The sequence below is a fragment of the Nansenia antarctica genome (genome assembly GCF_963989245.1).
Source record: "Nansenia antarctica genome assembly, chromosome: 12".
Lineage (NCBI taxonomy): Eukaryota > Metazoa > Chordata > Actinopteri > Argentiniformes > Microstomatidae > Nansenia > Nansenia antarctica.
This window is the reverse complement of record NC_137682.1, coordinates 29,313,751-29,339,426: the sequence shown is the minus strand read 5'-3', so window position 1 is coordinate 29,339,426 and position 25,676 is coordinate 29,313,751. Positions and strand designations below refer to the sequence as shown.

General features: G+C 41.3%; 2 protein-coding genes across 2 annotated transcripts; one reads left to right on the top strand and one right to left on the bottom strand.

Annotated features, from left to right (window-relative positions):
• Positions 1–1,520: 1,520 nt before the first annotated feature.
• On the bottom strand, positions 1,521–18,715 carry mmp20b (matrix metallopeptidase 20b (enamelysin); the record flags this gene model as incomplete). The annotated part of the gene is made up of 11 exons (XM_080543099.1): positions 1,521–1,621; positions 1,897–2,000; positions 2,102–2,258; positions 2,811–2,944; positions 3,077–3,248; positions 4,951–5,109; positions 5,451–5,576; positions 5,750–5,898; positions 6,732–6,970; positions 7,698–7,782; positions 18,675–18,715. The coding sequence occupies 11 exons, from the start codon at positions 18,713–18,715 to the stop codon at positions 1,521–1,523; spliced, it is 1,467 nt and encodes a 488-aa protein (XP_080399225.1).
• Positions 18,716–20,826: 2,111 nt separating this feature from the next.
• Positions 20,827–24,088, top strand: mmp13b (matrix metallopeptidase 13b; the record flags this gene model as incomplete). The annotated part of the gene is made up of 10 exons (XM_080542715.1): positions 20,827–20,922; positions 21,334–21,572; positions 21,779–21,927; positions 22,131–22,256; positions 22,340–22,495; positions 22,634–22,754; positions 23,068–23,201; positions 23,392–23,551; positions 23,729–23,832; positions 23,988–24,088. 10 exons carry the CDS (start codon positions 20,827–20,829, stop codon positions 24,086–24,088), a joined length of 1,386 nt encoding a protein of 461 aa, XP_080398841.1.
• Between the last annotated feature and the right edge of the window lie 1,588 nt (positions 24,089–25,676).

The window sequence follows — 25,676 nt, the reverse complement described above, 5'->3', positions numbered from 1 at the left end:
TAGATAGTGGCATTGTGATGAGACTCTGGTCCTTTGGGTCAGAGCCAGTCGGAGGCAGGACAGTGGCCTCTGAGCCACTCCCATGCATCCCCCAGCAATGACCGCGTGTCTCTAGCCCACCCACGGGCCGAGTTGTGGGGTTCGTGGCGCTCTTGACGGCAGGGACATTACTTTGGGTGATTTTTGTTCATTTGAGCATCATGCTGCTATACTCAGGTATAGTACTACTACTATACTACTACTATACTCAGGTGTCAGCCTCCTGTGCTGGCTATTACTTTATACATGCCTTCCAAGCAATGCCCCCTCTTCCTAGCTGAATTTGCTGAATTCTTATCTATTATCCATAGTAACCATGTTAAAAGCATTATGGTAGGGGACTTTAACTGATAAACCCTGTCTCCTTAGACTCCGCTAGTCTTTTTTCCACATCCACATGTGAAGAGTTTGCAGCATACTTCCGGTCTGGTATTGATCAGCTAAGGAGGGATACCTCAGAAACCCCTACCTCACTATGTGAGATAACCCTAGAGTCCTTTACCCTAGACCCCCCTACCTCACTATGTGAGATAACCCTAGAGTCCTGTGCCATGGTTGATTATGAAATGCTTAGGAAGGTAGTAACACAGCTTAAGCCCTCCACTTGCCCTCTTGATGTTATCCCCACCACCTTTTTGTAAAACTATGAGACCAGCTCCTACTTAAGCCCTGCACCTGCTTCCAGTCGACGCTTTTAGCCACTATGGCCCATAGCCGCGGGAACGTATTTTTGAACAGGGGGTGCTAAAATAAACGAAAGATTGCCGAAGGACTTGAGGGTGGCAGAGTGAGGATATTTTTAAAAGAAAGCTTTAACTCACCTTTTTAATAATAATAATAATAATGCATTGGACTTATATAGCGCTTTTTTAGACACTCAAAGACGCTTTACAAACTGAAAAGATTGAGTAGTAATAATAAAAAGAAACAAAAGATAAATTTAAAAAAGTATAGGGGTCTAATTAATTTTTAGATTACTAATCTAAGTCTAAGTGTCTTTGTAGGACAATCTACTCTGTATACTGCAATTACACCTAGATTTATCCTGGCTGCAATTACACCTTTAGCCTATACTGCAATTACACCTTTTTAGCCTGGCTTTTATCTAGTGTTTATTTCAACTTGCACTTTTACTCCTATTTCTTGTTTTTTTGGGGATTGTATTTGATTTACTATTGTTTTTATGTTCAGTACTTGGAGTTGCATTCAGTGCATGACTTGTGCTATATACATAACGTTTGATTGATTGATTGATTGATTGATTGATCAAACTCGTAGAGACTGAAATTAAAAACATTTTTTAAATTATTTTTTTACCTTCAAAAGGTTTGGAGCTGGAACAAAAACATCCAGGGCTCAGGCCCCGGAAGCCCAGGCCTAGTGACACCACTGGAATATAATATAATATATATAAATATATAGAATGTTTGACACAACTTAAATTGCTCAGGTAAAGCTTTAATCTCTTCCATAGACATCACTTAGCATCCAAGCCACGTATTTGCTTTCTCAGTTCCAACAACATGTTTCTGAATGTTATTGTACTCATACACTTGTGGTCCTACGAAGAAGTAGATGTAACCTGTAACAACAGAATTAAACCATGAGGAGGCATCTCATAAAACTTTCTTTTAAAATTGATGTTTTATTCCTGAACAGACAAGAATGGTAAATGGTAACCTCAAATAAAGAATATGTGACAATTAACACAACAGTTCTTTGATGCCTTGAACTGAAGTGAGTTTGGTGCAATAGCCTCAAGTTCAATACACTACCAATAACACATTTGACACAGGTTTGTTTATAATAAATGAAATATAATTACTATAATTAATAATAAGTATGAAGCATGCTCACCATCCTTATAGACGGCTGCATTGATTGTTGTATTAATCCCTGGGAAGCCATCACTGATGTATCTTGGGTATCCATCCTCCATAACTCTTCGGTTTTCATTGTAACTGAACAAAAACACCCATTATTACACTTTAATTTGACTATTATTATTGGTATGTAAAGTTATGAGTGGGTAACAACGTGTTCATGTTCATTTCTAGCTCACCTCCAGTATAGATCATGAATGAAGAACAGGGTGCGTCCTGTTGTCACAATGTGCACTGCTGCGTCTACCTGCTGCACCCAAGGTGGGAAGCCAAAGCTGCTGATAGGCTTCGGCCTGCCTTTCACAAGGGACCCCTTCACTGTCCAGTACATGGATTCTGGATTGGTCAGAACACAAATACATGTCTCATCTTGACTTAGTCCCCACCACAAACTCCAAATCCTACTCCTTCTATACAATAACACAGTAACAGGGGTGCAAACTTGTCACCTTTCTGCTAAATTAGCAGTTTTTATCTCAAAATAGGTCATCTATGTGAATCGTGTAGATCTACAAAAAAAATATTTTGGGTGTGGGGGGGAGGGGGTCTAAGTCTTATCAAACTCACACGATGCCCGAGCTAACTAATCTTCCTGTCTACTAAACTCCGCTGCTGTTGAAATAACTTTTAGCTTCAGGTAGCTAGGTACAGTTCCAGACAGTGTGGAGAACACAGTCACAGTAAACTGTTTTCGAAGTAATTCTGCAGGTGTTAAGGTCAGGGCTGCCGCTACTTACGTGCGTCATTGTTAGACCACCGTTAGCCGCGCATTGATAATTTTCTTTGTTTTCAGGCAAAAAATGATGTGTCACCTTTTTGGGCCATCACCAGTTTGCACCCCTGCAGTAAACATAATGAGGTGCTATACAGAGTAAGGGCTGTTCCTACCATGAATCAGGTAAGCAGTAGATCGCCGAGGAACCCAGAAGGCAGCATCAATTTTGGAGTCAATCTTTGGCATAAAGTTGTCAATAGGGCCTTCTTTTATGTCATATTGCTGGTTATGTTTGATCCATAGATACCTTCACAAGAGAACACACATTCTAGCATTTCTGCACACAAAAATCGAGTAATTAAAAACATAATGATCCTAGAAGGAAAATCCAGTACCACACAAAATTTATTTAGCCCTTTCATTCATCAGATCTGCATACCTATCTTTGAAGAAGAAAGTGGCATCACCAAGGGATGACACAGCATCAAAAGACAGGTCAGGAGCACATTTGTTCTGCATCAACAGTGGGAAATGGGAGCCCATGAACCAGGGGTTGTAGAGTGGACTCCAGCCATGCCTAGAGTAGTAATATGGCGTACTGCTCTTTGGACCTAATGCAGACAAGAAGCAACACATAGGACCAGGGACCATAGTTATTAAGCCTCTCAGAATTACTTTACGCTAAAAGCGCAGTTATGACCAAAAACATCTCACAGCTCAGAGTAGGCAAGGTACGGACTGCGAAAAAGGAAGCTTCTTACTCACACTAAGCGATGATTAGGACCAACTCTTATGAATTAATTCCTTCTATATTTTATGATATTAAATATATTTTATGATATTAAAATCAAGAAGAAAATATTATTTGGAGCCGTAAATGACATTTTGATGATGTTCCTTAGTTTGCTTCCAAATAGGCTATTGGGTTTGCTCCAAACATTGACTATCAAATAAAGTGGTTGTGACATTTAAATTATAACAAAAGTAACATAATAATGCATGATCGATACCCCTTTTTGTTCAACTTCAAGGTAAATTATGTTTAATAGCATCATAATCAAACAGTAGGCTCCAACAATACGCTACCATGTTTTTTCATCATGGTTAAGGGGTTATGTTACTTCGATTTTTGCGCATTGAATATCCAATGTAATCATAGTGACACTCTGTACATTCTCTAAATGTAAATATGAACACAAGTAAATTAACATAATAATGCAAGATTGATACCTGTTCAACTTGAGGGTAAATCATTTGTATGGGTTATTTTGTCATAGGCTTCATTATAGTATCACAATACAACTGCATCTCAGCAATAAAAACCTGGCTAACACACAACTTCCTCAAACTTAACAGTGAAAAGTCATCCTCATCGGCACCAAATCCATTCTCAATAAAACCGGACCCATCACACTCACCATTGACGACACTACCATCACCCCTTCCCCCCTGTCTCGCAACCTTGGCTTCATCCTGGACCCCACCATCTAATTTGATCCCCACGTCAGTTCCATTGTCAAGACATCCTACTTCCACCTCCGAAACATTGCAAAAAGTAGACACTGCCTCTCCCCCCCGCTGCTGAATCCCTCATCCACGCCTTCATCTCCTCCCGCCTTGACTATTGCAACTCCCTACTCACCGGCATCACCTCCCGCTCCCTCCATAGACTCCAGATGGTCCAAAACTCAGCTGCTCGCCTGCTCTCAAACACCCGGTCCCGTGACCACATCACTCCTGTCCTCCACTCTCTCCACTGGCTCCCCATCAAAGAACGTATCCAATTCAAAGTGCTCATCCTCACATACAAAGCCCTCCATAGCCTGGCCTCCCCTTACCTGACTGACCTCCCCCACCGCCCTACCCGTACCCTCTGATCCTCATCCATTGTTCCCCTCACTGTCCCACCCTCAAAACTCAAAGGCTTCGGTCACCGTGCCTTCTCACGAGCTGCACCCCGCCTCTGGAACTCTCTCCCTCAACCACTCAGAGACCCTCACTCCTCACCTTTAAATCCCACCTCAAAACCTACCTGTTCTCCCATGCTTACACTACCTGTTCTCCCATTCTCCCATGCTTACAGCCTCCCCTACCCCCTAGCCATCTCCCCCAACCCTAGTAGTGGTTGTGTGTGATGGTTGTCTGTGATGGTTGTGTGTGATGGTTGTGATGGTTGTGTGTGATGGTTGTGATGGTTGTGTGTGATGGTTGTGATGGTTGTGATGGTTGTGATGGTTGTCTCTGAGAGGCATGATAACTACCGGTGATCTCAGAATCAGTCAAGTCCAGTGAGATGCTCAATGGCCTCCTTACCATAAAGTGTGTTGATGTTCGTTATGTCCTCTTTGGAAAGTAGGTTGTGTGGACTGCGGGATTTGTATGTGGGATACATCAGCGACTCGGGGTTTCTAGAATGCCTCAAGCCCAAAGCATGGCCAAATGCATGTGCTGCCACTAGAAAAAGGTTGAACCCTGGAATTTCACAAATATGAACATATTACTTCCCAGCCAATAAATTATACTTCCCAACGCATGAATTATACAAAAGTAGTTTTGGTCTGCTCTCGTGTGCATTTGCCTAAACTATTCAATGATTCTCTGATCTAGAGATCTAAACTATTCAATGATTCTCTGATCTAGAGATCTAAACTATTAAATGTTTCTCTGATCTAGAGATCTAAACTATTCAATGATTCTCTGATCTAGAGATCTAAACTATTCAATGATTCTCTGATCTAGAGATCTAAACTATTCAATGATTCTCTGATCTAGAGATCTAAACTATTCAATTATTCTCCTCAATTAAAACACACCTTTCGGGCCTGCGGTCCAGACTTCATCATCATCAAAGTGAGTGTCACCTCCAGTCGCCTCTCCTGGACCAAAAGCATGTGCCAGTGTACCTTTTGGCCCATCAAATGGGTACGAGTCACCATGCTCTTTATCAAAGAGAGATTGGTATTAAGAAAACAACAGAAAACAGAATGTCGTTGTTACACCACAAGTGACATAAGATATGTATGGATATTAGTGTAGTAGAGCAATAAGTAACACAATAAGTAACATTTCTATTCTCTATTAGTAGAGAATAGTGACTATTCTGCCCACCCACCATAGGTAGCAAACTCCACCATGATGTCGGCAATCCGGGTATGTGACCTCACGAAAGTGAGTGTGCTTGCCCTGGCCCACACACTTAATGCTGACTCAACTAGAGCGTCCACCATGCTGCGGGGTAAATGCCTGGTGTACCTGCCGATGCTGCAAGATCAAAAAGTACAGTCAATCAGTCCTCCAATCATGAGTTCATGCTTTGAAGATAATTGGTTGTTTGGCGTTTCTAGGACTAGAGGGCATTGTAGCCTTAGCGGGGGGGAACTTTTTTTATGTTAATGGATAAATGCAGCAACCTAGTGCACAAAAATTGGATCTGCTAAGAAGTTTGCAAAAACATAGAATAATACAATATGAATATTGTATTATTTTAAAAAATTAACTAAATAAATAAATAAAAAACGTTATGTGCAATAAAGGGGAACGACACAGGAAAGTGTCATAATTAACACCCTAACTGAAATTATTTGAATACTTGGTGGAGACACCTTTGTTTCCAATGACAGCTTCAAGATAGCTTCCTGTACAAAAAAACCCTAGTCTCTCACAGTGATCAGGTGGGATTTTGGCCCATTCGTCAACATCTTCTTAATCATCTTGTATCATATGCAGACCCATTTATTCTCCGAAGCCATTATTAGCTAGCTTGCTATGTCCTTTGTGAATTAACTAGCTAGTATTGTTTTTGTCTCCTTTGTGCACTGTGCTGAGGATAGCCTGGGAATAAGGTTACTGACTGAGTCATAGGCTTTTCTTTGAGTGATAATAACTTTGTCATCTACCTTTTACTGTAAGGGTGGGGGAGGAGTCAAGGACGGTCCAGTGCATTATGAAATCTAGACCAATCACTTCAGTGCCACATTTTTTGGACCATCAAAAACATAGAGGTTGGACCAAAAACATCTGTGGCTGAAGCCCTAGAGGCCCAGACCTAGTGACGCTACTGTTGGATCGTACTTCAGAGGAGCAAATTATGTTACCTGTATGTAATGATATTCTTGTTCCACCTGGTCCCTTGGTTGTCACTATAGTCCTCCACATCTGAAACCCCACAGCGAGGAGTCCTCATTACCTCCATGGTCTCAGAGTCTAGAACACCTGTCGTGTTGAGGCCAAAAAAGCTTTGCATGTCTTTTACCTTGGAGGTCATTGAGGGCAGACTTCTCTTACTCCGCCCAAAAGGCTCTTTCTTAAGATTATAATAGTGCCGGAGGTATTCCTAAAAACAAATGAAAGCCTCTGTAGTCATTCAGTATCAAATAACATAACATCATTAATGTAAATAATGCTAAAAGATTACTCTCAAGCTGCTGGACATGTTACAACTTGTTGGTTGATAGACCTTTGGTAGCACTGTGCCAATGATGAAGTCATTTTAAGCAAATAGTCAATATTATTTTCACCATTTTAACATTATCCTAATGTGATTTTTGCTCAACTGCTGCATACATACAGACTGTAACAGAGTGGAACTTGGCATACCAGAACAGTTCATGCTAAGCTTCATTCATATATTAGTGTCTAACATAATGCATAGCTTTCTGAAATCTGAAGAATTAAAACTTTGGTTGAAACCCAACATTAAAATAATCACTTTCAGAAACAGATTTTAAGATAAGTATGAAAAAAAACAAGAGTGAAAAACAATTTAAGGAAGCCTGACAGAACCTGGAAACATATAATTGCAACTCAAGATGCTGAGGGCTGTACATTCTGAGGAGATTACACTAACCTCCGCCCCCACTCACAGAAATAAAAGGATAAAGATGATCTCAATATCTCCCACAGTGAAGAACCCAATTTCCCGGCATGGGGATTTTTTCCGCAAGCACAGTCGTTTGTTTGCAAAAAAAAGTCCTTAAAATTAGCCTTTTTATATGCTGAATTCAAAGTCACATGCCGACTCTCGAATGTCAGTTCTTTAGTTAATGAAATAACACACTTACTGTGGCTATCTTCAGGTCATTCTGGGGTTGGTTTGCAGGAACTGTCTCTGCCTCAGGAGTTGATGTAGGAGCAGTCGAACCTGGACTGGGCAGAACCAAGACCAAAACACAGAACCAACACAACAAAAGATGCATTTCCAAACTTAACAATGCAACATTGAAGTGGTTTAGTTTGAGAATGCATAGAGTTGCATGTCTTGGTTAATGGGAATGCTTTTTAACTGGTTATTGTGAGTCATACGCCGCCAAAGTCAAGAAAGCCTCAAACAGCAGTATGGAATTAGGGAGGGATTTAGTTTGAGCAAAGGGGGGGAAAAACATAAAAATGATATCAAACGTGAGAAGCAATTAACATTTTTACATCATAGTATGTGTTTGCCCCTATGGCTATTGAAATTCATATAAATGTTAAGAGTAATTGTAACTTTTATGTATGATTGTTTCCTCTTTATTACCTTTTACAACCTTCCTTGTGATTTATGTTGAGATGTGAATAAGTCCCTAAGACTCAGTTTGTGAAATAGAAGTTGCTGAAATACAGACAATCCTCAAGAAAGGTGAAACAAAACAAAATGGTGAACAACACATGTGTTGTCTATGTTATGCTTAATCTTTGCCCAACGTGATGAGCAGGGGATCAACCATGTCTTTCATTTTTTATCTCTGCAAAAATCACAATTTGTGTTCCTAGACATTGTATGGAATGGCTTAGCCATCTGCAACACATGCAGTGCTTATGTTTAAATGAGCTACAGACCACTGTCCAACCACGCATTTTGCAAGTTATCCTAAAATACACAATCAAACCAAATGATTGTACTATTTTAGACAATGCATGTCTTTTCTGTGAAAGTAGGTCTAAAAAGGAATTCCAACTGGCTGTAATTGTAGGGTTGGCTTCAGGCCATCGAAACAGAGAAGGGCCGCCAGCCAGGTCCCTGCAGCGGGAGGGTGGTGCCATGGTAAACTCAGTCTACAATTAGCCTTGATTGGGTGCTTTGGAGCTTTATAGCATCAGCAAAATTCCTCTGCTTAAAAAATATACTGTTGTAGGATACATGGAGTTCTTCTGGTGGATTCAAAGAATTCATGTTGATGGTTTGTGGGTGAACAGTAGAGGTGGTGAAGTAGTTTTGGGTAGATCTCTATGGCAGAGAAGTTACAAGTTGAGCACTTACTGCAGACAGACAGGGTAATTAAACAGGCAGGAGCATAATTGAGCCCAAAGATACTTAGTTAACTCTGAGAGTGCCACAACTCGGTAAATTACACTAGTTTAAAGCAAACAACTGAAGTTATACAAAATCCCCCTCCTGTGCAATCTTAAGAATCTAATTCTATGTCTAATAAGGATTGTTTCCTTATTTCCTTTGCCTGAAGGCCAAATAATAGTGAAATGTGTCATAAAAACTGTATATATATATATATATATATATATATATATATATATATATATATATATATATATATATATATATATATATATATATATACAAAGCACAGTGCAATATATATATGTTTGTTGCCCATAAAAAGTGATTGTGAAAAGAGTCACTGGACATGCAATTTGCCTTCTTCAAAATGAAAGTGTATATGTTTTCACGGCTTGGTAAAAATGTCTGCATGTCGGGAATTGTGAAACTTCTACAAATCGAGCCAAACAAGTCTTGTTGTGATTAGGACGAAAATTGAAAGGATGAAGAACCCACTCGATATCATAACCAACAGTTTTACATTCACTAAATACCTACAGTTTGTTACCAAACTTGGGTGGGGTAGTATTTTTATTTATTTATTTATTTTTGAGTGGGCGTGTCCCTAATCGACCGACCCACATCCTCATAAATAGCCATGTGCGTGTGTGTGTTTGTTGACAAGACTTCTGTCATCAAGGACTATCCAGCTATTGTTCCCACCCATTACCGACCTGTGAAATGTGGCTGTGAATACTTTGAGGGTGAATTTCTCTGCTCGTTGATTTGCAGACTTGCAGACCTTTTCTTCAGACCCTGTCACATATTGAATTAATATTATTGCATGGAAACATGGCATGATACCTTTAAAGGTGAGGCATGTTGTTTTGTCCTCACTGAACATTTGAAAACTCATTCACTGAACGTTGTTTATCATGTACATTTACATTTTAGACATTAGACGCCTTTATCCAAAGCGACTTACAACATTTGTACATGTGTACAAGTTAGTGAATCATACATCAGTCATCATAAAAACAAATCTATGCTAGGACCAGGGTTAGACCAGGGTTAGGACCAGGGTTAGACCAGGGTTAGGACCAGGGTTAGGAGGACCAGGGTTAGGACCAGGGGCCATTGGCAGTCACAATGCTAGAAGAAGGAATCATTACTTTTTTCTTTTAGTGATTTTTTAAATGTATTTACAGCAGGCAAACTGTAGAGGGGTAGTGGGGATGAAGAGGTCTTTAGGAGGGAGAGTCAAGATGTAGCCTGAAGATGGCAGTATCTATGGCGGAAGATAGGTAGTGACTGCAGTCCTGACAGCAATGGGAAGCTCATTCCACCCCGGCACCAGGACAGTGAAAAGATGTGACATTTGACCGCTGCATCCATGTAGAGGTGGTGGTGACAGGAAGCCAGCCAAGATGGAAGAGCAGAGTGATCGGGCAGGTGTTTGGGGCCTGACCATTGCTTGCAAGTAGGTAGTGGTTCGATAGGCAAGCACCAGGGTCTTGAATCTGATGCAAGGAGGGGTGACATGGGAGAATTTCAGTAGATTGAACATCTGACAGGCAGCAGCATTCTGGATGAGCTACAGAGGTCTGATGGCGGAGGTCGGGATCCCAGCCAAGAGGGCGTTGCAATAGTCAAGGCGGCAGATTACACGTGCCTGGAACAAGAGTTGTGCTGCTTCTCTCGTGTGGAATGGATGTATCCCTCTGATGTTGTAGAGGAAGAATCTACAGGAGTGTGCTGTCGCTGTGATGTTCAGGATAAGTGGTTTACAAAGGTACCTATAGTTTCATCATACTACACATACTACACTACACTAACTTCTGAAAACCTTGTGTCAGTTTTTAGACCTCTTCCCGTGGATTGGACTAGATTATCAGATTATTCCCATTCCTGATATACAGATTATTCCAGTCCATTCCTGATATACAGATTATTCCAGTCCCATTCCTGATATACAGATTATTCCAGTCCCAATCCTGATATACAGATTATTCCAGTCACATTCCTGATATACAGATTATTCCAGTCCCATTCCTGATATACAGTGCCCTCCATAAGTATTTCAAAATTAACATAATTCAAAAAGAAAGAAAGCACTGGTGAGCTCAGCAATTCCAAACAGCCTGGTAAGGACAAGGACGACTTCTACAGTGGCTGACTCACCATAACCATAACTCACCATAACAAGAATGCTCACCATAATAAATAGAAAACCCAAAACATCATGTCATCTAATTCCTTGAGCGCTACAAACGTATCACAGCCATTTAGCGCTATTTTAAAGCTCATATCTACTTACTGGGCCGTTATTAAGATGATCACAATAATCCATTTTGTTTGGTAAAATTCTTCATGATAGAGGCTAAGATTACTACACAGCACAATTGAGCCACAATGAACAATGTTTATGATGACCACAGAGTCCTGCTCCACCAGTTCAGAATGTTTTGATCTACTCAGAGGTTTCACAATTCATACCTTAAGGCAGATGAGCCAGAGTGAGCATGCAAACTCCCTACATACACATGGCTGTCTTGCATTGCACAATCCTGACCCAGGGCAGCTTGCTCTTAACCACTTGCCATCAAAACAATAACACGTTAAATTCCACTGCTCACACAAAATGTCACAACTTTATTAAAATAGTAAAATAACAACATTGTCGATAATTACCATAACCATTCCTGCAGTTAGGTACCTTTAGTTTCACACACTAACTTCTGAAAACCTCACTTTATAAACCTTTGAAAACCATCCCGGGGATTGGACTACATTATCAGATTATTCCAGTCCCATTCCTTATATACAGTGCCTTCCATAAGTATTTCAAAATTAACATAATTCAAAAAGAAAGAAAGCACTGGTGAGCTCAGCAATCGCAAACAGTCTAGAAGGTCAAGGAAGACTTCTACAGTGGATGACTGAAGAGAGCTCGACGGGAGTGTGTCAGAGACAATCACCACAGCCCAACCACAGAGGCTTCCCTGCAAGGTGCAAACCACTATTTATCCTCAAAAAGGATGGTCAGGTTACAGTTTGCTAAAAAGTGCCTAAAAAACCTGCAGAGGTCTGGAAAACGGTCTTGTGGACAGATAACACAAATATTATCATGTACCAGAGAGAGTGCAAGAGGAAGGGTTGGAGAAAAAGGGATCTATCCAAAATGTAGAACATTAGTATCACCTCATATGTGAAACATGCTAGAGGAGGTGCTATGGTTTGGCAAGTATAGCTACCACAATAACTGGTTAACTTGTCTTAATTGATGATGTTACTGCTGACGGCAGCAACAGAAAGTCTTGTCTGCTTCAGCATAAGCAAATGCCTCCAAATTCATTCAATGGTGCTTCATCATACAGTAACACAATGACCCTAAAAATACTGCCATAGCAACTAGGGAGTTTTTCAGAGGCAAAACAATGGAAGTTCTTGACTAAGTCAATCTTCAGATTCAAATCCAATAGAACATGCATTTCATTTCCTGATATGATTTTAGGAAAAAAAGACCTCAAAACAAACAACAATTTAAAAGGCATTACAGGCCTGCAGAGCATCACCAGAGAACGATACAGCGTCTGATGGGGTCAACTGGTTGCATGTAAAATGCTTTCTCTTTCCAATACTTATGGAAGTCAATGTAGATAGCTTTGTATTTAATACAGGACTGTAAGTCTCCTGCTTTTACTGGGGTCTCTTGTGCAATCTTCTTTTGCGTGACATTATTCATAAACTTCAAAATAATCGCTTTTACAGTGTTCTAAATGTTTTGTTGTAGGTGCAATCTATCAAGATGCAAAGAATATAGAAAAATCAATGGCCTTGTTGTGGAAATCACAGCCCATACCTAACATTATATCTTTGTACATATTAAGTGATTGTGAGAACAACACTAAAGGTTTTTCTGTCAGGGTACTGCTGAGGCAGGGTACTGCTGCTCATTGTTGAATGAGCCTCTGCTGCCCTCTGGTGTCTGTTTGTCTCAACCTCCTGGCAGAGGCAGACTTGTCCAACCCAGAGATAAGCAGAGAAAAGGCTGGTCAACAATCAATGATCTTGATGGATTTGTTTGTTGATTCCAGAGTTTTCCTCTGTCTGCACTCATCATAGTAATTTTCATGCCAGGATATATTTACACTGTAGTGTGTTTCAAAGGGCTCCTTCATACAGTATGTCAATGTCAACATGCAAAATAGTCTTCTAGGCCTTATCTTTCGGAATGGTGACTGAAATCAGGGAATACCTGAGACAAGGTAATTCATTCTAGTTTACTGTACACCCAGCTGAAAACAAAATGAGCAGACACTAATGTGAAGCGATTTCACTCATAGAGATGTCTTCAAACCTGTTATGTGAGTTGTCGTTTATCTGCCTGCTACCTTTGGTGCTACAGTATGTCACTTCATTGTCTGTGCCTACCAATCTGTGACAAGACGTATTACTTTTGACATTTGAATGTTGTAGAAGTCTAGTCACAAATGGTGCTACCACTGAACACTGTTCAGACCAAGCTGCAGCGGGTGATACGCTCTGCGGAGAGAGTGATCGGCTGTGCACCCCCCCCAAGACCCTACATGACACCAGGGCTCTGAGGAGGGCAAGGAAGATAATGGCTGACACCTCCCACCCGGGCCACGGCCTCTTCACTCTGCTTCCTTCCGGAAGGAGGCTGAGGCTGCTGAAGGCTGGGAGAGTCTGCCTTCAGCGCCACAGACTTAGTTTTTTCCCCTCAGCCGTCCGTCTAGTAAACGACTATGTTGCCCACCTGTCCCCCCCCCCCCCTTTCTCTGAGTAGGGTTTGCACTAGACTGAACCCCTGTCATTGCACTTGCCCGCCGCTGCACTATATTGTTATATTCCCATTGCACTGATTTGTCGGTTTCACTGTTCTGTCCTGTTTGCACTTGTCTTTTATTGTATATTTGTGAAAAAATAGAACTTAGCACAAATAATAGCAAAAATAGCACACACACTCTAATGCCACAACAAGTTCCTACTATGTGTTTCAACAAAAATGGCAATGTTATCTGAATCTGAATCTGAGTCTGTTCAATTGTAAAGTATGTAGCCATTCATTTTGTGGTCTGTATCATCATTTCAACAAACAAATCATTTGTGACAAGGTCTGGTGAAAAGGGCCGCAAGTCGCGCACATTTTTTAAATGTGTGTTCCGTTTTTTTGCATATTACGAAAGTTGAAGGATTGAAGAGCCCACACAATATAACAAACAACAGTTTTAGGATCACTAAATACTTGGAATTGTATTCACTGTCTCATCTGTGAACCAGACCCTGTCACATTTGTTGATTTCATCTGATTTAAAGGAACACAATATGCCACCTCTGGCCAGTGTGGTGAAATTCAGTTCAGTTCAGTTCCAAACAACAACATCCTTCCTAATAAAAATATAACCCTACAAAATAGACTTGCAGTGTCAGGCATTAGCTGTGTTTCTGCATACACACACGTTTCGAAGAGGCAGCTACCAGAGATAGAAAGGCTGAAGTCCACTCCCCTAGAACACCCTGTGCAGTAACAACATGTTTGTTGACCTTGTGAACCCTGTGAACAAAGGGCATGAACCACCAAGTGAGATTGGTCTCTACTGAAGATTAGAGTAAGTACCAGGCATGTAGTGCATTTATTATAATGTCAGTTTCCATGTGAGACTTTTGGCTATATTTTGGTAATAGCAAAGCATATCTAATATTGATAATCTGACTCCAAGTAATGTAATTACCAGTATGGGCTAGGAATTGTTGAGTTTGTGCTGATTTAGTGTAAGAATGGTCAAATATAATGAATCACATGAGGCTTTAATAATACATACAGTATATACTAATATACTATAATACTATACTAATATACTATATACTCTATAGTTATTTACTAATATACCTATTACAAGGCAAATACTTTATAGACAAATGTTACACTCTACCCTCTATGGTAAATAATGGATAGAGAAAGAGTAGAGAGAGAGAGATGGAGACAGAGAGACAGAGATGACCACAGGTCATTCAGACAATGGTACTCACAACTCATAATGAGAACCTCACAACAAGACAAAAAAAGAGACCAAGCTATTCCCTGACCTCTGCTTTTATGTCACTCTACAACCACAGTATTTACATTTACATTTTCAAGGACTTCAAATCTTATTCTCATCATCCAGGTAACAGATTCTTCTCAATAATTTCCCGGTACTTGGTAAATGGTAAATGGACTGACTTATATAGCGCCTTTATCCAAAGCGCTTTACAACGGCCTCTCATTCACCCATTCACACACACATTCACACACCAATGGCGGCAAGCTACCATGCAAGGCGCCGGCCTGCTCATTGGGAGCAATTTGGGGTTCAGTGTCTTGTCCAAGGACACTTCGACATGTGGCCAGACAGGGCTCGAACCGCCAATCTGCCAACCTTTCGATCATTAGACGGCAGTTCTACCTCATGTGCCACAGCCGCCCCACGTGGCTCCATTCATCTTCCCTTCGATAATTTGGATTCCACCAGTACCATGTGAAGAGAAACAGGTATGGTATTTTTAGGATCATATGCAGAGCCATTTCTCCTCCAAACACGGCGTGTCGTATTGTTGGCAAAATAATTTTTTGTCCTCCGACCAGATTACATTCTCCCAGTAATCTACAGGCTTCTCTAAGTGTTCGGTAGCCTAGGCTCTTGGGCTATTCTTCTGACTAATTGCCCGGTCAGAAATCTTGGGAGGAGCTCCTGAGCGAGTCCGGTTGAGGTCGAGTGATGTTGTTTCCAATTGTGGATAATGGACCCAATGGTGCTTATCTTAGAAACATTTAGGAGTTGAGAAATCCATCTGCAACCAGTGCCATTACTATGCTGCTCAACAATCTTGTTGCAAAGGTCTTTGGAGAGCTCTTTGCCATCATGAGATGTTTCTTGCAGGAAAGCTTGGTGACAGAGAAGCTAGAGAGGTTCTTCGCCTGTGCTTGAACTGTAATGACTGGGATTAGGACTGCTACCAACAGAGGCTGTGACGTTGTATATCAGCTTCTGTGAGGACAGTTGTATACCATCATGCACCAGGGTTAGTTACAACAGCGACAAATCCTGGTTCACAGCTAAACTCAGACAGCTAAGATTGGCAAAAGAGGAAGCGTTTAAGAGTGGGGACAAGGACCCCCTAAAGAGCCCCTAAGGACCCCCTAAAGAGGCTAAATAAAGGTTTAGAAAGGCGGTGAGAAATGACTGTACTCTGAGAAACTTCAACAGCAGTTCTCAGAAATCAACTCGGCCTCTGTTTGGAAAGGTCTCAGACAGATCATTAACTACAAACCGAAAGCTCCCACTCCACTAACGACTTGAACGAGTTCTGTTGCCAAATGGCCTCTCCACCACTGCCCACCTCAGAGGCCCCTCCTTCCCTACCACAATAGGGACTTTAAGCAGCGACGTTGAGGGAAGGCGAAGGCGTTGCCGTTAGTGGTGGAATTCTAATTATCATTAAGCAACACTTCTACTACTTGTGGGAGCCAATGTTAAAATATGTCATTATATGCTTTAGATGACAATTTAATAACAGATGAGGTGAATACATTACTCTATGACACGAACAGATTCATAAATTTAGATTTGTCATATAGGCAAAGGATGACATGTCTATGAACAAACAGGTGAAATTATAAAATTAGCAGATATCTTTAACAAATATACTAATAATCCACAAAGCTACTAACAGTAAAATCGGATATAAACAAAATGACGAATTGTCAAATACGATAAAAATAACAGAACACTAATTTACAACAGTTGCAACACATCAAGCATGAGTCCATAACAGATGCAGAATCCCAAGCCACCAGGAGGAGGCACCAGAGAGTCGCCAAAGCAACCCGACCCATAACAGTAGACGGACTAGAGTTGGTAGGTTACAATGGCAGGTTACAATGGCAGGTTACAATGGCAGGTTACAATGGCAGGAAGTGTCGAGACAGAATCCCGCATGCCAAATCTCGAACGCTGTAGCCATCCCTTCAACCCTCCCACCCTGGTCCCCTCCTACCCTGGTCACCCTCCCACCCTGGTCGGTCCCCTCCCACCCTGGTCTCCTCCCACCCTGGTCCCCTCCCACCCTGGTCGGTCCCCTCCCACCCTGGTCCCCTCCCACCCTGGTCACCCTCCCACCCTGGTCCCCTCCCATCGGGTCCCCTCCCACCCTGGTCCCCTGGTCCCCTCCCACCCTGGTCCCCTCCCATCGGGTCCCCTCCCATCCTGGTCCCCTGGTCCCCTCCCACCCTGGTCCCCTCCCACCCTGGTCCCCTCCCATCCTGGTCACCCTGGTCCCCTCCCACCCTGGTCACCCTCCCACCCTGGTCACCCTCCCATCCTGGTCACCCTCCCACCCTGGTCCCCTCCCACCCTGGTCACCCTCCCACCCTGGTCCCCTCCCACCCTGGTCCCCTCCCATCCTGGTCCCCTGGTCCCCTCCCACCCTGATCCCCTCCCACCCTGGTCACCCTCCCACCCTGGTCCCCTCCCACCCTGGTCCCCTCCCATCCTGGTCCCCTCCCATCATGGTCCCCTGGTCCCCTCCCACCCTGGTCCCCTCCCACCCTGGTCCCCTCCCACCCTGGTCCCCCTCCCACCCTGGTCACCCTCCCACCCTGGTCCCCTCCCACCCTGGTCCCCTCCCACCCTGGTCCCCTCCCACCCTGGTCCCCTCCCACCCTGGTCCCCTCCCATCCTGGTCCCCTCCCATCATGGTCCCCTGGTCCCCTCCCACCCTGGTCCCCTCCCACCCTGGTCCCCTCCCACCCTGGTCCCCTCCCACCCTGGTCACCCTTCCACCCTGGTCACCCTCCCACCCTGGTCCCCTCCCACCCTGGTCCCCTCCCATCCTGGTCCCCTGGTCCCCTCCCACCCTGGTCCCCTCCCATCCTGGTCCCCTCCCACCCTGGTCACAAACTCCTTGAAACATTCCCCTCCAGCAGGAGTTTGAGGTCCATCATAACCAAAACTTCACAACACAGAAACAGAGTCTTCAGTGTCTTCCCTCCTGCAGTTATCCTATCTAATGAGACCCGTATCCCCACTGACTGTTATCTTGACCCCCACGGACATCAAACATTCACACTGCACTATTCTTATGTCACACTGCACTATTCTTATGTCACATTGCACTATTCTGGTAAATACTTTTCATCTATATTATTATTACTTTTCACTTATGTTTTTGTCTGTTTTTGTCCTCGCACTTTGTCTACTGATACAGTATGTACCACCAGACCAAAGCAAATTCCTTGTATGTGAAAACCTACTTGGCAATAAATCTGTTTCTAATTCTGATTATGAAATCATTTGTTTACTTGCATTCAGAGGTTGGAAACCCTATTTCAAAGAGTGGAAGTATTTACCCACCAGCATGCATTAACCCAGCTGATTCTATTTAGCACAGGTAAGAGAACTCATTAGTGACATAAGCTGGTTTAGTGCTTTTTCTTACTTTTCTTCAATAATTTTTTCTTTTGTCATTCCACTTTATTGCACATAGCTTTTTATGGATTGGAATGTTACAATTTCTTTAGCTGTGTAGTTTTATTGAGTTAATACCAACGTCTGTTTCATTGATTCATTTCATGTGAATAGCTGCAATGGAAATGTTGAATTGTTTATTTCCCCTACAATATATTATTACTATATATTATTACTATATATTATTTCTTTATCACATTTGACTAGATGAGGAACTCTTCTACAAATGTGTGTGGTCTAAAAATATCCCTCACCTCGACAAGGTGGTTAGAACTGGAGCAGAGGCCAATGACATATTTGCAGAACTCTAGAGCAGCTCTGTTCGAGCTCACTGTGGGGTTCAGAGAACCCAGCAGGACATTGCTGCAAGATTCTATTGGCCAGGAATGTCCATAGACACATACACACAATGGGTCGGTGTTAACTTATGCTTTTTTTTGTGTAGATGCAGCTACATGCCTCAATATAAAATGAAGGAAGGAAACCTGTGTAGCCTGTATTCTAAGGCTATTGTTTTTATTCATCATAATTTTTTTATTATTCTTTTTAAAATTATTATTATTATTACGGTACTACCCAATCTTTTTTAGTTTGTGTGTCTAGAAAAGCGCTAAGTCTAATGTATTATTATTATTATTATTATTATTATTATTATTATTACTATTATTATTATTTGGGGTTGAAATATCTAGAATTGAATTTGTTTATGGCACTTTGATTTTGGAGTGATCCACTACATGAATATACTTTGAGCCATTATGAATCTTCTTTTATGCAATTTGACTAACCATGCACTATTCTCCCAAGCAGGATCAATCAATATTGTGAAATAATTAGCATGTATAATACCACCTTAAAAGATATGTCTGTCATTCTATGAATCAGAATCCCATGTTGCAACTTCTCGTTATTGTGACTAAGTACCACTATGTGACCTCTGTCCACACCATGCTGTAGCTCTGGACAGAGCCAGTTGTCTCCACTGTAATTACACAGGTATTTCAACTGAGCACAAAGCCATTTTCATAAATACAGCTGAGGACATTGGAATATCTTAGCATCTTCAGAAGGTGCACTTTAAGTGTCTGACCTGCTTTTAATACCCATGTGCTGAATTGGGAACTTAGGGTTGATAGAAGTTAACAATAGGTTTTTATTTGCATACCTTTCCTAAATGCAATGTTGCTCATGTCATGTTTGCGATGTGTTGCCTCTGCGTCTGGTAGAATTCCATTGTCATTGCAGACACTAACAGGTATCATACCTATACATACCTATTAGACACTACATAGTACGTACATAGCAGACGTACAGTCATAGCAGTATTAGAGACTTGGCATGTCTTGACCTGTTTCAACCTCAACATGTTACACACTGCTCTAACATAGAAGATACTATAGGTTATACTGTATGTCATTCGCCACATCAATAAAGTGACCTACAACTTATTCCAGTGACTGTAGAGGTTCTGTTGTGAATTGTATTTTGTTTTAGTGATCACTACAGTATCTGCAACCTTATTGTTACTAAATGTGTCACAACTACACGTTATGAAAACTAGAAACTACATAAGCAGGCACATCTTGAATTGCATTAGGACTTCCTCCATGGTGAGAAAGGATGCTTGTTCTTATCTTGTGAAATGATCTGGTGATTACTTGACATTCATTTATTTTGCTGACATTACTCAATGTACTTATATCAGCTCTGATTCTGACATCAAATAAGTATAAGCAATAACCAAATTACTCACCAAAGTGATTCAGACTCTTCATCATTTTCAGTACAAATATGTATTGTATAGAAGGGACCGATATAAGACATATAAGACAACAAATTGTAATTTGCGCATTTCTAACAGCAACTCTGTTATTATCAGCAACTTCTCTGACATTCATATCCTCAAAATAGCATATACTGTGTCACAGTCATGGGTGCCAAAAGTGTCTGTATATTATAAATAGCATTTATAGTTCCATTATAATTGTTGTGCATAGGCTCCTTCAAACAGAGATTATTCAATACAATATTGCCCACAACAACAAACAAGAGAGACATTTAGCTTTATTTCTCTTCTGAAGAAAAAAAAAACCCACCATAACAGAAGTTCATGAAAACTGTTACATCATTGGCCTTATGGATTTCATCAAATCTAAGAAACCCTCAAGTCATGACTATTTGGCAAAAAAATGTGACATCAGTGCATTTTCAGGTGAGTTCAAAGCAGTTCACAGGACCACAATCACTTCATTTTCGGACCGACAAGCACTTCTACTCAGAGGAAGTGGCTAGGTGCTTTTACATGAATCACAAGCACTCTAGGGAAAATCCCCCTACCAAAACACAGTATAAATACAGCTCCATGTCAGGACCCCAGTCACTGTGCTTGGACGCCACCATCACAACATGGAAATGACAGGCCTGCTGCTGCTTGTGATGCTTGCTCACTCATCTGCTCTGCCGCTGTCCAGAGAGGAGACAGACACCTTCCTGTTAGCAGAGGTAAGCCATGTTTGACCAAGGTCAGTTCAGAGGTAAGCCATGTTTGACCAAGGTCAGTTCAGATTTCAGCTTTCTGATTCTAGGATTGTCATCATGGTTGTGAAAGGTTGTGTTTTAAAAATTGTGAACAACATTTAGAGTGTTTATAACATTCAGAAATATGTTTTTATTGACAATAAATGGTAAGTGTAGATAAGCTGCCTAAACATATAACAGTAGCCTCTTGGATACTATTACTGAGCTATAACTTTAAAGCATGCAGTAACATTAGATGTAATTTGAATAGTTTGCAGTGTTTAATCTATAAGATTGTGCATATATATGAGTCACCTAAGATGTAATCCTTTTTAAGAACATGTTTATACAGCACACATACTTATTGAGTAAAGGTTTTTTACTTTTTATCTTCAGAAATACCTTCGCAGGTACTATAACCTTCCAGCTGGACTCCAAGGCACCCAAACGTCATCTGACACCATGCGGGACAAGATCAGAGAGATGCAGTCATTCTTTAATCTTAGGGTGACAGGGAACCTGGACACAAGCACCCTGGAGCTGATGAGTATGGCCAGGTGCGGTGTCCCTGACGTTGCTGAATATAACCACTTCCCCAGACACCTCAAATGGCAGAACACCAACGTGACCTTCAGGTGATGCTTCTCACACATACTAGGTTCAATTGTATGTGATACTGCAGGTATTATGTTTATCCCATAGTAAAGATGTATTACATTAATTACGCAAATGTGAACTAACATACTCCCCATGGCCTGGGATTCAATGGGTATAACCATCTTTCTATGACGTTTTTGGATTTAATGTAACTTTATCAACCCTCCCTTGAATGATTTTTCAGGATTGTCAATTACACACCAGATCTGAAGAAGACTGATGTGGACAGGGCCATCCGTAGTGCCCTCAACATATGGGCCGACGTCACTCCTCTGACCTTCAAGAAGCTATATGAGGGCAATGCTGACATCATGATAGGCTTTGGGACGAAAGGTATTCCCAATGTATCCATTCTGACATGAGAATTGACACTGTAAAAAAGAGATGATATTGTCAACAAGAAAATGGTACAGAAAATAGAGAGAAATGTCTTGATAAAGTATATCTTATCATCTCATAATTCAGATTGTCCAGGATCGTTTCAAATTCAGGTCATAAAGTAAAAATAAAAAATCACCCTCTCCTTGACTATATAGAACATGGAGACTTCAACCCATTCGATGGAAAAGACGGGCTCTTAGCACATGCCTACCCTCCAGGGAAGGACATTGGAGGAGACACACACTTTGATGAAGATGAACACTGGTCAAAAGACTCAAGCGGTAAATGTTGTAGCGCTCATAGACCAGGGAAAATTATTACTTGAGCACTGATTATACATTAACTTGTTGCCTCATATTTATAGCATACAACTTGTTTCTGGTGGCCAGTCATGAGTTTGGCCATGCCCTTGGTCTGTCCCATTCTGCTGATCCTGGAGCTCTGATGTACCCAGTCTACTCCTATGCTGAGGGTTACCCGTTGTCTGAAGATGATATCAATGGTATTCAAGCTCTCTATGGTGAGTGTTGTTCCCTTCAATTCCACACTGGGACAGCCCAATCTAAAGTAGCTTGTATGAGTCATATAATTAATACTATCCCATTCATAATGGAATTATAATTGTGAAAGGTATCAATTATGTAATTTAATCATATAGGCCCCAACCTCCACCCCAAGAAAAGGAAGCCCAAGCCAGACGCTCCTAACAAATGTGATCCTATGTTGAGTTTTGATGCTGTTACTGAGCTCAGAGGAGAAACTATCATTTTCAAAGACAGGTAGGAAGCAAGTCTGCTCATGAAAATGAAAACGTGGACACAGACCCATTCCAAACATACTCACACTGTGCTATAATGTATGATTTCACACAGAGAACATGGCCAGTTCCACCCACACCTGTTGATTTCACACCTACACACACCTTCAGCGCACACTGACATCATTCAACTCCTCACCTTCATGAGTAAACCTTATAATCTACATTTATATAAACCTTATAATCTACATTTATATAAACCTTATAATCTACATTTATATAAACCTTATAATCTACATTTAGATTGCTTGATTTGTCTTTTTTTTGCCTGTCAGGTTCTACTGGCGTATCCATCCTCAGATGCCAGAGCCTGTGCAGATCCTGATCAAGTCCACCTGGCCCTCCCTTCCTAACAAGGTTGACGCCGCCTATGAGAACCAAGAAAAAGACCTGGTCTTCATATTCAGCGGTGGGTTACATGCTTACAGCACACTGTCCTTTCCTTTATCCCTCTGAATCTACGCTCTGTAACCACTCAAGTTCACTGGCCAGAGTTGTCTTGATTTACTCATCCTCATCAATTATACAGTGGTAGATTTCTAATACAGTTTAATGTCAGTGTCAAAAGTATGTGCTACTTTGTTTCCTTCTTTTCATAGGTATCAAAATGTGGGCCCTCAATGGTTATGACATGGTGGAGGGCTACCCTAAATACATTCACAAACTGGGCTTTCCCAAAACTGTGCGTAAGGTTGATGCAGCCGTGTACATACCAGACACGGAGAAGACCTTGTTCTTCACAGAGGAGGAGTACTGGAGGTAGGACTGAAGTCTGGACTAGTGTTGAGGGAACGTACTAGCAAACATGATATAATAATAGTTTACACTCAATCACTCAGTTAAATGTTGTTACATAGCACTTCAGTAATTACATTCAAAAAAGACTTTACTTTCCGTGGAAAACAGGTAGTACAAATGGTTGTATCTCATCCACAGCTATGACGAGAAGACTGCCACAATGGACAGCGGCTTCCCAAGATCTATTGAGACTGATTTCCCTGGAATGGGAGAGGAGGTGGATGCTGCTGCATATCACTACGGTATTTCATTATCTTCTAAAATAGTTTCGAGTATTAGTTGTGTGTTTTTCATATACTGTACCAATTTGTATTTGTCTTGCGTTGTGTTTTAAAACATGAATGAAATAGGCAAAAGCTCCGGCCAGCAGTTGATTTTCATTTCTTTCTCCCTACAGGATATTTGAACTTCTTTCATGGACATGTGCAGTTTGAGTACAGCTACAGTTCAAGGAAGGTCATTCGCATTTTGAGAACAAACTCAATTCTCAGCTGTTGATGCACAGGATATCAATTCCATGGCTAAAGTACTGGTCATGTGTGCTGGACACCTTGTTATTCATATCTGTTATTCATCTGACTCAGAATGCTGGAAAATTCTATGTTAAAATGTCTATATATGTCTGATATATGTTCTATATTTATGCAAGACTAGTTATAGAGTAATGTCTATAACTAATGCAGAAACTGATTGGCAGGGATCAGCTATACTGCCACAGGAAAAAAGTGGGTTTCATTCATATTATTTTTTGTAATATAAAAAATAAATCAGGAATAAACCTTATTGATTCTGGCCAAATTAAAGAGGTTAGTGCAGGTCCACTCATAGGTGACAAATAAACAAATAAAGAGTTTGTGTATGAGCTAACATGTTTTATGGACTGAATGTTTAAAAACAAAGATAATACAAACAATCTCACTGCTACTTGTGTTATCATTGAGTGTGCGTTTGTAAATAACCAGGATAAACCTTGTACTGTATACTGTATATCTTGTACTATACCTGACTGCAGTCTTCATCTAACATGTGAAAAGATTGTATATTTAACTTTATAGGGTTCTTCAGGCAATGTCCTGTAAATATCTTGATCCGTAGATATTAGTATATATATATTATATATTATTAGTATATTATTATCAAATACGAATAGCAGTCCTGTGCTTACACCACAAGGTGTAACCGCACTGAGTAGACACCATTTACTGTGAACATGAAATGAGCTCAGACTATGATTGGAGATGTGAAGGCAGTGTGCGCTGTGATAATGGAAAGAAATGGTCTTCAAAGAAAGGTTATGTTTTTTTGTTTTTTTATCAAACAATTAATGACTTTGGAACTGTTCAGAGGGATTCATGATGATTCATAATGTAACTCAGGGTACATCATCATGGGCACGACACCAGATGGAACCTTTGTAAACTCAGGGTTTGACGCATACAATAATGGTGAAACTAGTGAGCTAAACAGCTTAATCATGAGGCTTGATCATGTGGATGCAATTACAGGGCAGTCCCCTTGTCTTCTCATTTCCTAGTCGGTTAGCTGCACTGTTGGTCTCCTTGAGATCTGTGGGACCTCAGACCTGCTGTTGGCCTCTGGAACGTCCCTCTACAGAGTCATCTGAGGTCTTGTCACATATTCAAAAAGCCATTCCTAACAGCAGTGAGGGAAGCGGTGGAGGGGGGGGGGGAGGGGGGGGGGGAGGGGGGGGGAGTAAGGGGGGGGGTTAACCATGTGACAACCTTGTTTTCCTTCCCAGCTCTGCTCCCTGAGTGAGAGTAGTGTACACATTGACAGACAGACAGACACATTGACAGACACATTGACAGACAGTCCTCCACTGAGGGAGTAAGACACATCCCAGATTGGCAGTTGTTCCCCCTTTACATCCTCTAATGCAGGGGTCGGGAACCTTTTTGACTGGGAGAGCCATAAAAGCCAAATATTTCTAAATGTATTTCATTGAGAGCCATATAGTATTTTTAACATATAATAAATTAAATATGTCTTACTTTTAATGCGATTTCTGGTGCTGCATGGTTTTGCTGATGTCCTTGTAGTCTGGTTCATACGTGGTGAGGTTGAG